Source organism: Pagrus pagrus, assembly GCF_965226575.1.
Source record: "Pagrus pagrus genome assembly, chromosome: 16".
In the NCBI taxonomy this organism is placed as follows: Eukaryota; Metazoa; Chordata; class Actinopteri; order Spariformes; family Sparidae; genus Pagrus; species Pagrus pagrus.
This window is the reverse complement of record NC_140200.1, coordinates 23944257-23960499: the sequence shown is the minus strand read 5'-3', so window position 1 is coordinate 23960499 and position 16243 is coordinate 23944257. Positions and strand designations below refer to the sequence as shown.

Here is a 16243-nt window from a genome sequence, read left to right as displayed (position 1 = left end):
TGTCTGATGTAAAAGTAAGGCTTCATCTCTCTAGGTTTGTGAAATAATGAGGGTGTCTTGCAAAGTTACAGCCTTTTTAGTAGAAATGTCCCTCTTAGGAGGAAGATTGTGGATTCTGTCCCTTTCATTGGAAACACGTTAGAACAGGTTCTTGAATGGCTGCATCAACTGTGTACTGTTTCAGTGTACACATGGGCATACGAGTGTGTATGCTCCTGGCGTCAGTAGAGAAACCTTAAGGTCTGTGAGGATATAAAGTAAGTGGCTGGTCCATTCATGGTGCATTGTTTATTAAAAAATAAAAATATAAGTTTATGCCAGACAGAAAGCTCTCACAATATGTGAATGTGGGGGCGAAGAGGGAAATTCCATGAAGTGCTGTACTTTCTTAGACTGATTTGGTTGCCAGCTGAATCCTTTTCAAAGTCTGCATGTGTGCGTGTGTGTGTGTGTGTGTGTGTGTGTGTGTGTGTGTGTGTGTGTGTGTGTGTGTGTGTGTGTGTGTGTGTGTGTGTGTGTGTGTGCGTGTGTGTGTGTGTGTGTGTGTGAGCATAGTGTGGGGGATTTCTCAACACTGAGCTTCGTCATATGTCTATGACGTACGGTAAAGCAGGAAGTGTTTGTGAAGTGAGTGATTCCTTTGCTCGGGGAATTGTGGATTAATCGTGAATGGTTCTTTTTCTATTACTATTGACATTTTATCAGCCAATCGTGTGTAGTAGCTTGTTAACTGTCAGCTGTTAACTCTGTTTACCTCATCATCAGTCATATGTGCATGTATCTTTTGTAGAAATACATGGCAGTTATATTCAGTTGCTCATTACAAAACCCTCCTGTCGGACTCAAAATACATCGAGACGCATTTTCAACTTGCATTACTGAAGATTTCATACATGCATGAGTCATCTATTGACGGAAGTGAACTAGTGAATGTGCATTGTAATTAATTCATGACAGCCAAATGTATGAACATTCCACAGTCATGAACAGCCGACATACATGAATTAACATACAGTGTGGACGTGGATAAACCATCTGTCAACATGTGTTAAGACTGAACAGACCACATGCATATCGATGGCAGCTTCTTGCTTGGACTGCATTACCCATCATACCCTCAAAAAACATAATTTGACTGTTTAAATGAGTGAAACTCTCTGTGATGGGCTCAAATGAGTGAAAAGTAACCAGCAGCATCCATCTGAATGCAACTTGTCTGTTACATGAATGTACAGTTAACCATTGTTACAGAATTCTGTTCATTTGTATCAGCTCTGGGGTCCGTTAAAGACAAAGTCCCCCCTATAAAAAGTAATGAGGCAGTTGTGTATCAGAACATAAACAGCCCTCTCTCAAAACACCAGGCAGCAGGGGAGAGTCCCTCTTCATGTTTCCTCATGGTGGCTTTCCTTGAGTACTCATTTTTAGTATGACATATTTTCTGTTTCATAAATCTAACAGCCCCGCTGAAATAAGTCTCACTGGGATGTAAAAGCTCCAGGAAACATCTTACAATTCCCCAAACCCGCCCTGCTATTAATCAGCGGCAGGTTTTGTGTTTTGGTGACATTGCACATCTTCATTCCACACAGCTTCAAGAGAGAGAGCTGCTTATGTTTACAAATATTGATTATGCTGAAAGCTGAGCAAAAACACATGCAGATTCTATTATAGGGGGGATTTTCTCCTCAGCGTTTAAATCAGTCAGCGGCTGATAAAGGGTTTTAATTTTAAATGGGGGAAAATGCTTCACTGAAAATTCATTCCAAAGTTTTATTGATAAAATGTTTGGATGATTTTTATGTACAGCAGTTTAGTTGTATTCACTTCCTGTACTGAGCTGACTGGATTTAGAAACTTAGAATGAACCCCAGCCTTGATACCTTCAAAGCTGCATAACTGACCTGGGTGAAAATATATTTGAATACCCATTCAAATATTCAATCATACTTTTATCTTGAGTGGAACTTTGATATTTTGTACCACAAGATAATTCAAACAAATTGCTCGATTGAACCATTGCTAAGCCCGTCCCTCTTCACATACACCTGTCAAGATTTCTATTTTAGCATAGCAAACAGCAATTCAAAGTGATAACAGTAGTAGAAATGCATGTCGGCTACAGTCACAGCTGTCACAAGCAGATGACTAGAATTCTGGCTACTACTACACAGTGTATCAGTCCCAGGCAGATCTTTTTTTTAAGTGAGAGGCACAAAATAAAATACTTTACTAATGACATGCTACTTGGCTATGAAAGTAATGGTAGTGTACTAAAGAAGATATTAAGCTTTTTAGCATGCTAACAGTTTCAACTATAGGAGATCCACTGCTCAATCCATTCCTTATGTGCACCCTGCTTCAGGGGGGCAACCGCCATTCCGACATGTCGCCATTCAGACATGAGGCCCTAATTGTCGGAATGGCAACACTTAAACCTTTAATTAAACGTCCCACCATTCCGACAAATTTTTCCTCCTAAGGTCGGAATGGCGGTATTTTTTCGTTTTTTAAACGTGTTGCCATTCCAACACATCTTTTAAAAGGGTTAAGGTTAGGGTTAGTATTAGCCTTGTCGGAATGCCGGGACGAAACTTTGTCAGAATGGCGGAACGTTCGCATGTCGGAATAGCGGTACGTCGGAATGGTGACATGTCGGAATGGCGGTATGTCGGAATTTTGGGATGTCGGCATTTTGGGATGTCGGAATGCCAGCATGTAACCCCTGCTTCAAAATGTGGAGGAATCCAAAGCTTGACACACCTTTCGTGCCTCATTATGTAAGCTAAACTAATGGACAACCACTGTTCAGAGAAGGGCTTTAGCAAATGGTCAATCTCCACAAACATATTCGACTACTATTTCGCCCACGTCTGCTGCATGATAGTGTCCACCTAACTCATCATGCCATTTTTTCCATACTATTTCCTTCCCCATTTCCTCCCATCATCTCCCCTGCCTTCCTCCCTCCTTCCTTTCCCCTCCCCCCGGGGTCTGGAACGGGTCAACTACCCGCGATGTGGTCTTTGCCCTCTGTGGTAGGTACTTCCATTCTCCAACGGACACTAAGGAGCTGCTCTACGACCCAGCATCCGTGATGAACGGTGACACGCTCAAGTTCTGCCTGAAGGAGGCCTGGTGCAAGCTGTCCTTTTTTGTCCTCTCCTTCTTCTACTATCTTTACTGGTGAGCACTTGACAGGCGGTGTGGGGGGATAATTGGATTACATGTAAAGAGATTACATTAATCTGATTACAACAGCTAAAGTAAAAACATTGCAACTGAACTGAAGCTACTTAAAAACATATTAAATATGCCCGTTTTTTGAAAGGAAATGGTAAAAAAGTAAAAGCTGGAAACTGAAAATGAACACTCACATCATGTGTTTGATTCCAACCCTCTTGCCATCATGCGGTTATTTAACTTGGTTTGATTTCCCAGATCTGAAGCAATGCGAGTGCAAATCACTGAATAAAGTAACCATTTCTCTGGCAATCACATGCAAGTTCTGTGACATAGTGTAGATCTGCCAGGTTAGTTAAGCTTACTGTAAGGCCCACTACTGCTAATGCATGTGATGTTGAGAGAATTTGATTCTTTACTTCATTGACAAGCACGACAAGAATGCTCAGGTGGACAGTGAAAGGATTAAAACGCTATGCATTGGTTAAATGTTCCATATTTTGTGTTCTATACGTAATCCTGTAAGTTATGATATTTTTTAAATTGCCTGTGCAATGTTTTACGAGTTGCCTCACTAATGTTTTTGCTAAAATGTTTGACTGCTACATGATAATAATGCACACTGTTCCTGTCCATGTCTAATAATGTTATTAACGACTGCGGATTCTTGTTCCATGTGTCATGTGGGTGCTGCAGTGTGTGGAACCTGGAAATATCCCTCTAATAGGTCTTATCAATGGAACACTTAAAGGTACAATCCTTATATATATTTTTTTTACCTTTCGTGCTTTTATAGTAAATTGAGACAGAATAGCATTATTCTCTTGGAAATTTTACCCCAGTGATCTTCCATATAGGCACCACAGTTCTCTTGATCTTGATCTATATAACATTTACTATTAATTTGCCATTGAGGACTGTTGTGGCTATAGGGATATTTAGCTTTAAACTAGCTTGAGATTTCTTTGGAGCCATGTCAGCTGCAGATTGTAGCTTTTTGATGACTGAGCTCCAAGATTAATATTTTTCTTTTAACATTTCTGATGATTATTCGATAAACACAAAAGGATTGCAACTTTAACATGGAGTTGTTCTTGTATGTGTGTGATAATGCTGTGACTAAACATTGTACAGATGCTTTATTATCCAGCTGTTGTACAGAAATGTTGTGATGTTGATGTGTCTTTTTATAGGTTCTTTGCTAATTATGATGTTTATATGTTTATCACAGCAATATCGCACAGGTAGAAAAGCAACATCATGGGTAATACGTCGAGTGATGTTCTAATTCTGGTTTTCATAAAGAGTAGTATCTCTACAGTTAACCTGAAATGACATCCTAAACGTAACATAATGCTTGGAGATGAGGTACTGCTTCTTGTTAATTCTTATATTTTTAAAGATACACTGAATTGTTGATGTGCAAAAAACCTGACCTCATTCTCTTGGCAAAAACACCTTTTTCCTACAGCTAAGCTATTATGATTTGATGTTATCATGTATTAAGATAAGGAAGATTAATTTTCAACACATAAATACATGGATTGAAAAACTTATCACCTCATGTCCTGAGTTTTCTGAAACAAGTACACAAGACACAGATTAAAAACTTAGTAATTTTCAGGTTATAAAACTAAAGATTTCTTTTCCACTGACAACATCTGTTAGATATTACAAATACTATAGACAGTGAGAATACAGTATTCTCCCTCCTGGCATGGTAGAGTGGTAACAACTATGGTAAAAAGGAAAGAAAAAGAGCTTGTGTTTTATGCTTATACGTATCTCATCCATTTTCATGCCTACATCAATCAGTAGAAGTGCGTTGTAGGTTCAGTGAACAAGAACCTTGTTATTTAAAGGGCCATGCTGGTGGTTTTTAGGTCATTAATAAATAAAATGTGTACTTTAGCACAGAAGTCATGTAAAGTATATATGTTTCTAGTTAATGCACTAAAAAATATTTTACAAAAACATTGGTGACTTAATCTTGATCTCTTTCAGAAAACACCATGCAGGTTGCAGCTTTATTAAGGGTGCAGCTTTATATTAAGACTTGGGGCCCAGTAGTCGTGTACCTTCAGCACGATTGAGTGGGCCTCACTGGACACTGAACACTGAGTGTCTGTGGTAGTAAACCAAGCATTCATCATGAACTTATATCATCTTGCTTCTCCATTCCACTCCATCCCACCCTGCTCTAGCTCATGTGGACTCATCTGCTGTTTTAGAGACCCCTGGCAGCAGCAGCAGCCGCAGCAGCAGTGAGGTACTTCGCTACGAAGCAGGGTAATGATTGATTCACTTTCAATTCCATCAAGTTCAAGAGGACGGCTTTCTTGAAATTCTTATTCACATTTTTTTTTTTTAACCATGGTGTGATCTTTGTTACTCATATAATAATATGAATTTGTTGTACAAAGGCTCCCTGGCCATCAACTGGTAATTGGGTTTTAATTTAAATATCTTTCCTTATTTTTGTGAATAAACCATAAACTATTATATCAATATGTTTATAAAATCTGTGCCCTCCACAAAACTGTCAGCCTTCTACAGATGCAGCAGCCTTGATTTTCCCCTCCCAACCAAAGGCCTTTTGGCTGCCAGCTGACTGCCAGCCTGTTCCCAGTAGATTGCCAGTTCGTTTTCACAGTACATAAACAAAATGGCGGGGACTTCCGATTCACAAGCACAAAATGTGTCACCTGACACAAGAGTTCATGCGTCTTGTAACCACCTACACCCAGTGAAATATTCAAACCAAATACTTTTTCCAAACTGTCAGTGATATGATTTATGCACTAAATCAGTGGAGTACTCTTTTAATATTTCTAAAACTGTCCATTAGAGTAACGTTCTGGTTCAAGTGTGACCTGTTGACTTTTTGTTTCTTTTCTAAATGAGTCAATTTAGCTAAATGAAGTGGGGGTTTATTTACAGTCTGAGTCATGCTGGTCCCTAAGTTGATTTGGTTCTAAAAATGTGGCCATATAATCAGATCTCAGCAATTACTCTGATTCTTATTTCAGATACACCGGGGGTCCGTAATGATAAAAGGAAAGAAAGAGAAATAAAACAAACAAGATAAAAAAATAAATAAAATGTATCTCGCCATGTTTCCTAAGCCTGGCTGTGTACCGAGAGCAGCTCTACAAATACACGAACCTTTCTTAAATGTCTTCTACATAGGGTTCTTATAATCAGCGTGTAGGCCTAACCATGTTGTTCCAACGTCATGCTGAAAACAGACAACTCATTTGGGAGGTGAACTTTTTTCGAGACTGGGGTGATGGTCAGTATAAACAGTGAGCCAATCAGTGTATAGAACTGCTGGAATTGGAAGTGATACGATCTGAAACCTGCTTCATGAAGCCTGTTTCTGTTTTCTTACCCTGTGATACCGACCCTTCTTTGTCACTGCTCCCCAAAACCCAAACACACCAGTATTGCTTGCCTGCATCTGTGACCTAAAGATCCTTCACGCCCTCACAATAAATCTTACTGCCCACACACACACACACACACACACACACACACACACACACAGGCACCACACCCCATGATGTATGCACACAATGAAATTGTGCATGCCCTCACAGACACACAGATGAACACACGGCTCCACCTGAGCGCTCACCTCCACACCTGTGTGACGGGTGATTTAAAATCCTTTTTGGTTGCTCAGTGAAGCTTATCTGTTGCAGATGATCCAGGGGAATTACTCTATAACTCTTGATTTTGTCCAGCGGGGCACAGCAGGAGGACAGAGGCACGGGTTCAAAGGGCACTGAGCACACCTGGGCTAAATATATTTCTCATATAAATTCACCTTTTTGACACATTTTTGTGTACTAAGTAAATTCCAATTCTAAGTAAAGAAGACACCAGTGCACATTGTATTATATTTTGTTTCAATATAAAAACTAAGAGAGAACCTCCTTGTTAGTCTTCACAGGTCCTACCTGTCCGTCAGTCCCTGGTGAACTCTGTGCTGTCTCAGCCTCCTCAGCTGTAGCTCCTCTGACACTGGCTGATAATGAAGCCCTGTCTGACAAATGGAAGTTCCCCCTCAGAACCTGACTTTTGACCTTTACCTTCCAACTTCTTCCCTTTCTCCTCCTCAATTCGTTCCTGTCACAGGGCTGCTATGTGAAATGTGATGTACTCCAGTGACTAATACATTTCCCTTCCAAGATACATGCTGGTTGCCTGTCTTTTCTCAGCTCGGTTTAACCCCTGTGGTTCCCTCTACATGTTGTTGTTTGCTGCTACCTGTGTGCTATCCTGCTGTACATTTACGGGTCTAACCTTCGTATTGTATTAGTTGTCCTTCCCATCCTCCCGGGCATGAAAATCTGGCCTTTCTATTTGCTCACAAACATACACACAAGCCCACACACACATACACGCACGCACAAGGTTAACCTCGGCTCATTAGCTAGACAGCTGCTGAAAGCTAATGGAACATGAAATAGGCAACATCTGTCATTAAAGTAGAGCGCAAGATATGAACTGTTTGTTTTACAGGCAGTGGATGGCCTTACCATAGATTATTCCTTAATTAAGGTAACATCATGAACATGTGTGTATTTCTAAAGTCATATTTATATATGGGGGATGAGCAACCTAGTCAGAAAATCCATGTCACTATTATTGTGTTTTCACTGGTACAGCTACTGTACTATGGACCAATTTGTGGTCATGAAAACACAATGCATTTTTCAGTGAAGCAGAAGCAAACGTGTTCATTCAATGTTTTCGCTTGTATCACAATGTTCAGTGGCGTGTATGTGTTTGACAATGGACTACATTACACTAGGATGTATGTTGCTGTCGGCATTTATAGGTTGTGAGGAAAATGTCGACTACTAAAAAACAGTATTATTTCAGTTTGACAAGAAGTTAGCAAATCAAGTTTGCCTTTTTTGTGATGTAATGTTGTTAGTCCGTCGCACCGGCTGATTAAAAGAACAAACACTGCCGGCAGCAGATTATATCAGCTATGGTTAATTAACATTAATGGGGCGAGAAACTTGCAAAGAAGACCAAAACTGAAACTCAAACACTATCTAACATCACTGCACCGTTGGGAGTGGGTGCTGTGTATTTATAGTTCAGTCATGCACAATAGAGTTGTGAATCTTCTCCAGGCCATACATTGATACATTTTATCAATAATTTCAATTGATCAACTACGTAGTTGTGAATCCGGACCTCAAGTATGTGGATCAACTAGCAATGTCAGTCTGTTGGTCCACCACTTTGATCCGGACTGAAAAACCGGTATTTGATTAAAATATCTTGACACACAGCGGAGGGGTGCCTGTAAATTTTAGTACACAAATTCATGTTCCCCAGGTCAAAATTCAAATGGTCTAATACTTTGGTTTATGACTAAATACCTGTAAAATTAATGACATTCATATCAGCCTCAGTTACACTTTGTGTTAGCTAAACTAAGATTGAACACAGTAAACATTATACCTGCTAAACATTAATATGCTAGCATGATCACTGTGAGCATGTAAACATGCTAATGTGTTCATGTAGCTCATGTGCAGCCTCGCAACATGTTTGTAGACTCTCAGTCTTGTTTAAGCTTGCACAGATTAAGAACTAGATTTTAGATTTGAGAAAATGGTATTGAACCCCAACCACAGTCACTAACCAATAGCCAATACTGACAGCATTACTGAATCTCTGTAATAATGACTTTAGTATAGTTGTACATCTGAGCAGTATATCAATATTACATTGTTATTGTGATATGAGTCTATATACATATATCATCTTACTGTAGATTTTGGATATCATTATATGGTAAAATGACATAAATCTTGTCTTTCCTGGTTTTAAAGGCTGCATTACAGTAAAGTGATGTCATTTACTGAACTCACCGGACTGTTCTACTTAATACTTTTCTTTACACACTTAGTCATTTTATCCACATCACTGACTATTATTTATCAAAAATTGCGTTGTGCTGATAGTCAGTCATCCCTATAATGTATGCTACAGAGTGTAGAAGAGCAACATGTCAATAACCATGTTAAGCACACATTTTAATGCATCTTAAGCAGCTTTAAGCAATAAAACATGTTAATCAGTAGTTTTGGTAAAGTGTTTGTAGACATATTTTGAAGGTGAAGTGGCGTTTAAACATTTAAACAGTAGGTAGCACACACGTTCATTTGAACAAATTACCTCAATGATCTAACATGTTTGGACACAGCTGTGTTGACTTTCTATTCAAAAAAAGAATAAAAACAAAAGAATAACACTGCATAGTCTGCAGTAGATGTTGTGGATACTGAATACTGTTCAGTGAAAATTGCATAACAGGTGAATATAATTTGATTTGCCTTCCTTTGTGTTTCACCTCACACACGCATGTGCTGCACTGCACTCTAATTAGAGCTACAATAATTGGATGTGACCTCGCTGACGCAGGGTTGTGTAATACGTGTGTAATAAGGTGTCATGTAAAGAGCATGTGTTCAGCACTAATTCACCTCACATTATTGGCTCTACTATTCAAGGGGACTTCATTAGACTTGGACACATTTATAGTACAATCGCTGGTCTAATGGCTGGTAGCACTTAACACTGATAACAGCATGCAGCCCACCTGGACACACCAAACTGAACAAATACAGAGGGCCTGTTATTGTTCTGCTCGCTCCGTTGTCTGTGACTGAATGTAAAAATATCATATAAGGTTTTGAAAATACATTATTATAATAAATTATTGCTAAAAGAAGCAGTTACTAATTTCCAACATATGATCATGTGCAAAGGCGTTTTTCCCCCTTAAATCAAGATAATATGATAAATAATTAATATCTAGCAAATTAAACAGCATTATATTTCATCCATAATCACACAGACCTAAGTGCCGGTTCTCCTCTTTCCTGCACTATCTCATATAACAAGTCATATTTTAGCATACATTATGTTTAGTTAATGTCTAATTAGGCTGTGAAAGTGAAGGAGCTGTAATTTAAAGAGCTACAAGTCAATCTACTAATGATGGAGCCAGTTCTCCGAGGTTTTAATGGGAGGAGGTCAAGTCTCTGAGGAGGCAGCAGCCTTTCACTCTTGATCTGTCTGTCTCTCTCCTCACATACTGTATATCCTCTCCTCTCTCGCTCTCTCTCTGCATCATATTTTCTCTCTGTCCATGGATATTCATGAGTCAACAGAGTGAACTTGCAGTCTTCTCACCAGCAGAGATTAACGGAGGTGTTAGGAGCGCCGAAAGGCCTCGGGGATGAATACAAACGTTGGGAAGCATTAGTTACTGTCAGTGAGGTGCCTATCTGTTCTTGTCAACTCGCAGCTCAGTGAGACAAGTGTTGGATCCCCAATCTGTGGCTGTTACTGTGTCATGCCGTCCTTTATTAATCCCCTTTTTTCCCCAGGTAAACATCACACATCACTGTGGCTTCGGTCAGAAAAAAAAAAACGGAAAGAGAAAATCTTAATTCTGGTGAAATCACTCAGCAATGTCTGCTTTACAGCTTGTATACATGCTCATTGCATTACATGATGCTCATCTGCTTCTGCTTTTTCTTTTGCATTCAGTGGCAACATTTCTACAGCTGCAGTCTTTTCAGAAATGAATCAAACAGCACAAACATGCCAGGAAGGATTGTTGTTTTTACACTTTTAGGTCATGGTAAAAACCTAAAAATGTAAAAGTTAAGACAATAGTAGCACAGTTGATGTAGAAGTTATTAGAAACAGAAACAAAACATTATTGTTACAGTTTTATGTGTTATAAAAAATGTTTTTATTTAGCTATTCTACTCTTGAAAAATACACAAATTCTATCATTTGAATTTCGATCCTCTTAAACCACTGTGTGTTGCTGTAGTTGCAGATAATAATCCTTAAAATTGTTTTCAATATTATCAACATGGCTCAATGACTGTCAGTGATGCTATGTAGAGGTGTGTTCAAACGTGTTGCTGGAGTGTTACTGCAGCCACACACAGTGAGTGGACTGGAACATCACAGCCGTCAAGATAAAATGTTTCCATCAGAGCGGTCTACAACTCATTGAAATGTACACCAGTGTTTCTAGACTCATGGCTGTGTTCACACATACATCTACATGTTATTGGCAGTGTTGAGTGTAAATTTCCGACGTTACTGTAGATCGCCCACACAGTCTTATTCTGTCGAAATGACGGAAAACCTTTCGATTAAAAATAAAGAAAAATATTTCATCAATGAAATAAAAAATTCGGTGATCTTGATGAAAAAATCTGATGTATTTAGGTGGATGGTATCTATGAGTAGTCGATCCAGCAGATTTAAATGTAGGCATGAATGAGTTAAAGGGGACTGTTGGGCCTTGACAGAGGTATGCGCTCTACTGAGTACCATTCTGGTTGCTTGAATTTGCTAAAATGAATTCAGCCACTTGCAAATGGACGATTGTGTTATTTCTTTTGTCAAAAGTTACATAATCGTGCTTTGATCCATACTATTATTATGGCTGTTACGCTATAAATCACAGTGTGGCTCTCATGGAAGACGCTAAGCATGGTGGGATTCCTCACAGTCTCTGCACATACTGTAGGTAGAATACCACACTGATTAATGCAGGAGAAGAAGCATTATGCAATCTTTCAAAAAACAAACAGTATATGTGAACACAGCATTAGTCTGAATAATGCAGATTATGACAGAGGAGCTTGAAAGGGACGTCACATCTAAAAGGTAACTGTCAGCAAGTGAAATAAATAAGTCCACATCTTTCATGTAGGCAAACAGACCCACCACTAAAGCTGCAGCCGGTTGAGACAGCAGTATTGAGATGAATCAGCAGCAAAACTAACTATGGATCAATGAAATGTTTGAACACACACACACACACACACACACACACACAGTGCTCGTTATCTGAATGCTTCAAACAGGCCATTGAATGATTTGTTATGTAATCTTCACTCTGTCACCCCCCTGCCCGCCTGTCCAATCACACGAGCGTCAACTCACTTCCTATTTCCTGTTTCTTCTTCTTGTGTTTCAGTATGATCTACTCCTTGGTTACCTCATAACAACTGATATATCAGCAACTGGAGAGAAACAAAAAAAATCAAACACCTCTGGATACACAGACCGCCGCTGTCTCGAACTGAAAGACAGGAAATTTAAAAGTTAAAGATGAGAAAGAGAAACATTTTGTCGCTGTGAAGCCAAACGACGAAGTGGATGGAGGTCGGAGCTTCTTTTCTGCTTCGTCTCCTTCAGAAGGAAGGACATGTTTTACGCTCAGCTGTACATAAAACCTGAAGACTAAAACTCCTGTTTACAGTTTGACTGGTCATAGAGGGATCCGAGTTTATCACTGCCTGGCCAACGTTTGTAACACACACAAACACACACACACACACACACACGCACACACACACACACACACACACATCCACAGCCTCCTCTGGAGTGCTACCGTACTCACTGTACAGTAGCAGCGCCGGTAGCCCAGAGGACGGAGAGCACAGTAGCGTTTGCACAGTTTGTCTCAGGCACAGCATGGTGAAGCACTGTCCAGCCCAGCACAGCACAGCTCACCGACCCTCAGTCATTCCTCCTCGACGCCTCGCCGACCGTAGCTTCACCGGTGAGTCAGGAAAGAGGGATAGACGGACGAGCGGACGGACGGATCACACTGTACAGAAAAGAGAGCGCTCAGGGGGAAACGCCGGAGCAGCCAGATATTTCCCCCCGGACGGCACATACAGTCCATGGCCCCTGGGCTTTTCTTTCTAACATTACGTGAATGGCTTTTGTGACGTGTGCATTTTTGGTGTATTCTTTAACAAAAGGCATTTCTAATTGAATTATGATCTAAAGCAAAAGGTATTCTATACAGCCTTCTTAGTGTTGTCCTAGTGTCGTTCTATTGTGGGAAACTTTTCTAAAATCTCCAAACTGACACCTGTCCAAGCTTTTATAGTAGAGGAGCACACATTCTTTGCACAAATAGTGTCTTGCACAATACTCCGCAATATTTGGCTACATATTAGAGATCATTTATGATAGTCTAGCCACACAGGTGAAGGTCTTCCAACATTAAAAGAACTATCCAGCCCTGTTCGAAGACGGGGAGACAATGTGAATCTTTTCTAGCTCGATTTACACCATGGACCAAAATGTTGTCTTTTCAGTATTTAATTGATTTATTTATGTCTACTTGTGAGATACTGAGGGCTTGTCTTCATGCTCTATTTTAAACGAAACATCATTTTTCCAGTGTAACCACGCCATGATAAGAAAGAATGAGTAGTGAATAAAGCAGAAGATGTAAAAACGTGTCTTCTCTCTGATTTGTCTCAACGCGACCGTAGCAGATGGTGAAGTAATACGACTACTACAGGCCATCACCCCTGCAGCTTCAATCGGTTCAGTGTCCTGCTCACAGGCACTTCAGCAGGGGCAGGTGCTTGAACCTGCATCCTCCACGTGTAGCACAGTTTTCTAAGGCCCAGACCGCTCTGTAGATCTCCACACGATGAGCTCACTGCGTAAGCCGCCGCCACTCAAGGAGCAGATGGGAACGCCCGATTCTTGTTGTTTTCTCTTATTCTAACTCAAGCATTTTCTATCCTTACTGTGTACGTGACCGACCAAGTTGAATTTAGATATTGTTTATGAAATAAAGTATTTTAAAATCAAAGTTTTGGTGTTTTTATTAAATTACAGATATACACTTCTACTCCTTGTACGTTTTTATACAGCGTGTTGTCTTTTAATATGTTCCTTGTGCATATGATTCATAAGCACCGCAGGGGAACGGGAGAGGAACGAGGTGGGGGTAAATTAAATTTATGTGCATATTCACTTGAAGTCCACACGGCATGTTTAGGTTTTGAATATTTCTGCATTTGATAAAATCATAAAAAACAATAGGAAGAAAATGAAAGAGCGTGAGTGCACCTGGTGCTGCAGCTGGGTGCAAGAGTGCAGTTCTTGGAAACATGTAATGCCCATTTACACGACACAGATTCTAAATAAGTTGTGCCTTCTTGTAAATTCAGCGTTATATACATTAAGTTTTGTCTTTCCTTGTGTAAGTGTCGTAGGATAGGAGACAGCTTGTGCATAAATTGACCACTGTCTATAAGAGAATGACAAAATGCTTTAAATATGACTGTGTGTGTCATTGTGAAAGATGGTGTGCGTGTGTGTGAGTGTGTGTATGTGTGTGTGTGTGTGCGTTGAGCAAGAGTCCAAGCTGTGGCAGACCATTGCTGACAGATTGGTGACAGCCTGTCTTCCCAGTACGCACCTGGGTGCTGTCCACATCGCTGGCATATATTTCATCATAATTAAACCAGACACACACTGCTGACCTTTTGGCCCCTCATTGTGTGTGTGTGTGTGAGAGAGAGAGTGTGTGTGTGTGTGTGTGTGTGTGTGTGTGTGTGTGTGTGTGTGTGTGTGTGTGTGTGCAGCCTGGCAGTGATGTATTTGGATTAGCCCCCCTCCTGTACCTCCTCCTCTCACCTCCCTCTGTTTCTGTTCTCTTCCCCAAATCCTCACCAGCATCCAGCCCTCCTCTTAAAGCTGTGAAATGACATTGAGCTCTTGTCCCGCAGCTCTGGCACACTGCGCTCAGCCGTCTGGAACCCGAGGTTTGCCTGTAAAACTCTGTTTCTTCAACTTTTCACAGTGAGGGAGCCAATTTTAGTCTCGCTCTGCATGGGACTGAAGCTCACTGATGCATATTGGTACTGTCTCCCTGCGAAGGCCCAGCAGAAATAGGCTTTGTGACTCACGATGAGTTCAAACACGTAGCTTTCCAAAGTGTGAACGCAGGATGGTGAGTCAGCTTTTGTAGAATGGACTGACATGTGACACAGGAGAGCAGTAGTTATTCTGGCAGGAACTTTACAATGTGACAACGAGGCCTGTGATTCTCACTCCGTCTTCAGTTGGACACATTTTTAAAAAGTAACTGACCCACGATGATTATGTTGTTACTGGTTGTCATTAACTGACTGAGTCGCTCAACACAAAAAGTACTTGTGTGCACACAAAGTTGTAGGGAAAGCCAGCAGTCGGCGCTAACCTTAGTGACAAATACATCACTTGTTTCTACTGTCCTCTCAATACAATTCAGCAGGTCTATTGTAATGAGTAGAGCTTTTAATGTGACAGGACAGCAGCAGGAAGTGATTGCTTTGAATTAAATCAAGGGTTACTGTAGTCTAGCTCTAGAGGAGAACTTGATGTACAGAATCTATAGAGACTGACATGCTGATCCTCACTGTGTCATTGTTTAGGTTTGTTAGTTGTTAACTGTTCACTTTTGTTTTACTTTCCTCTTCCTGTCTTTGTCTTTTCCCCACCCTTTTTCTGTGTACAGCTGTGTACCACTAGTTAATAATGTCTGCATATTTAAGCCTGTATTTCCCCCTCACTCTTTGTTGGTTCGTCAGTGTCCCCAGTGTACCTGTTCCCCAGTGCTCTTGTGCTCTATGTTCCCGCTTTCTTATCTGTAGCTAGTGAAGCAACACGTTACATAAAACAAGCACAGCAGAACCTGTAGACTGGTCGGACCACCATGTTTAAAGAAGAGCTTAGTTTTTTTTCCTTTCCTTCAGTGTGTTACATGGGTTCTTGTGCATGTAAAAGGTCTTGAAAGTTAGAAAACCCAGTCCACACCAACAGAAGCTCCTCTCTCCCACAGAAAACACTGCTCCTGAAGTCAATCTTTGAATCAATCAATCAATCTTTATTTGTATAGTCTCCTGAAGTGCCTGAAACACTTTGTCAGTAGTCCCACCCTTAATACTGTGACTACTGTGACTTGACATCGTACAACGTCACTGTGACACACCTTTGCAGAACTTCTGCCTACTGTATATTCACAGACAGAGCTGACAAAGCTGTGCTGGCTCAGGCGTGTATGAGCTGACCAATCAGAGCAGACTGGGTATTCAGGAGGGGGGACTAGAGACAATATATAAGACTTTAAGTGAACAATAATAATATTAATAGTAATAATAAAAGTATTGGCATAATGTAAAGCAATGACAGTTTGATG

The 16243-nt window shown here is 40.4% G+C and overlaps 1 protein-coding gene across 4 annotated transcripts in view; it reads left to right on the top strand.

Moving 5' to 3' along the window:
* Nucleotides 1-13854, top strand: part of cnih3 (cornichon family AMPA receptor auxiliary protein 3) — a 94337-nt gene extending 80483 nt beyond the window's left edge. The window contains exons 5-7 of one of the 4 annotated variants that reach the window (XM_084377492.1): nucleotides 3043-3186; nucleotides 3880-3934; nucleotides 12224-13854. In XM_084377492.1, coding sequence (XP_084233618.1) covers nucleotides 3043-3186; nucleotides 3880-3907 — 172 coding nt within the window. In that variant the 3' untranslated portion in view covers nucleotides 3908-3934; nucleotides 12224-13854. Of the gene's footprint in view, nucleotides 1-3039; nucleotides 3187-3879; nucleotides 3935-12223 lie in introns of all 4 variants that reach the window. The other 3 variants (XM_084377490.1, XM_084377491.1, XM_084377489.1) reach the window with 3 other exon arrangements.
* The last annotated feature ends 2389 nt before the right edge of the window (nucleotides 13855-16243 follow it).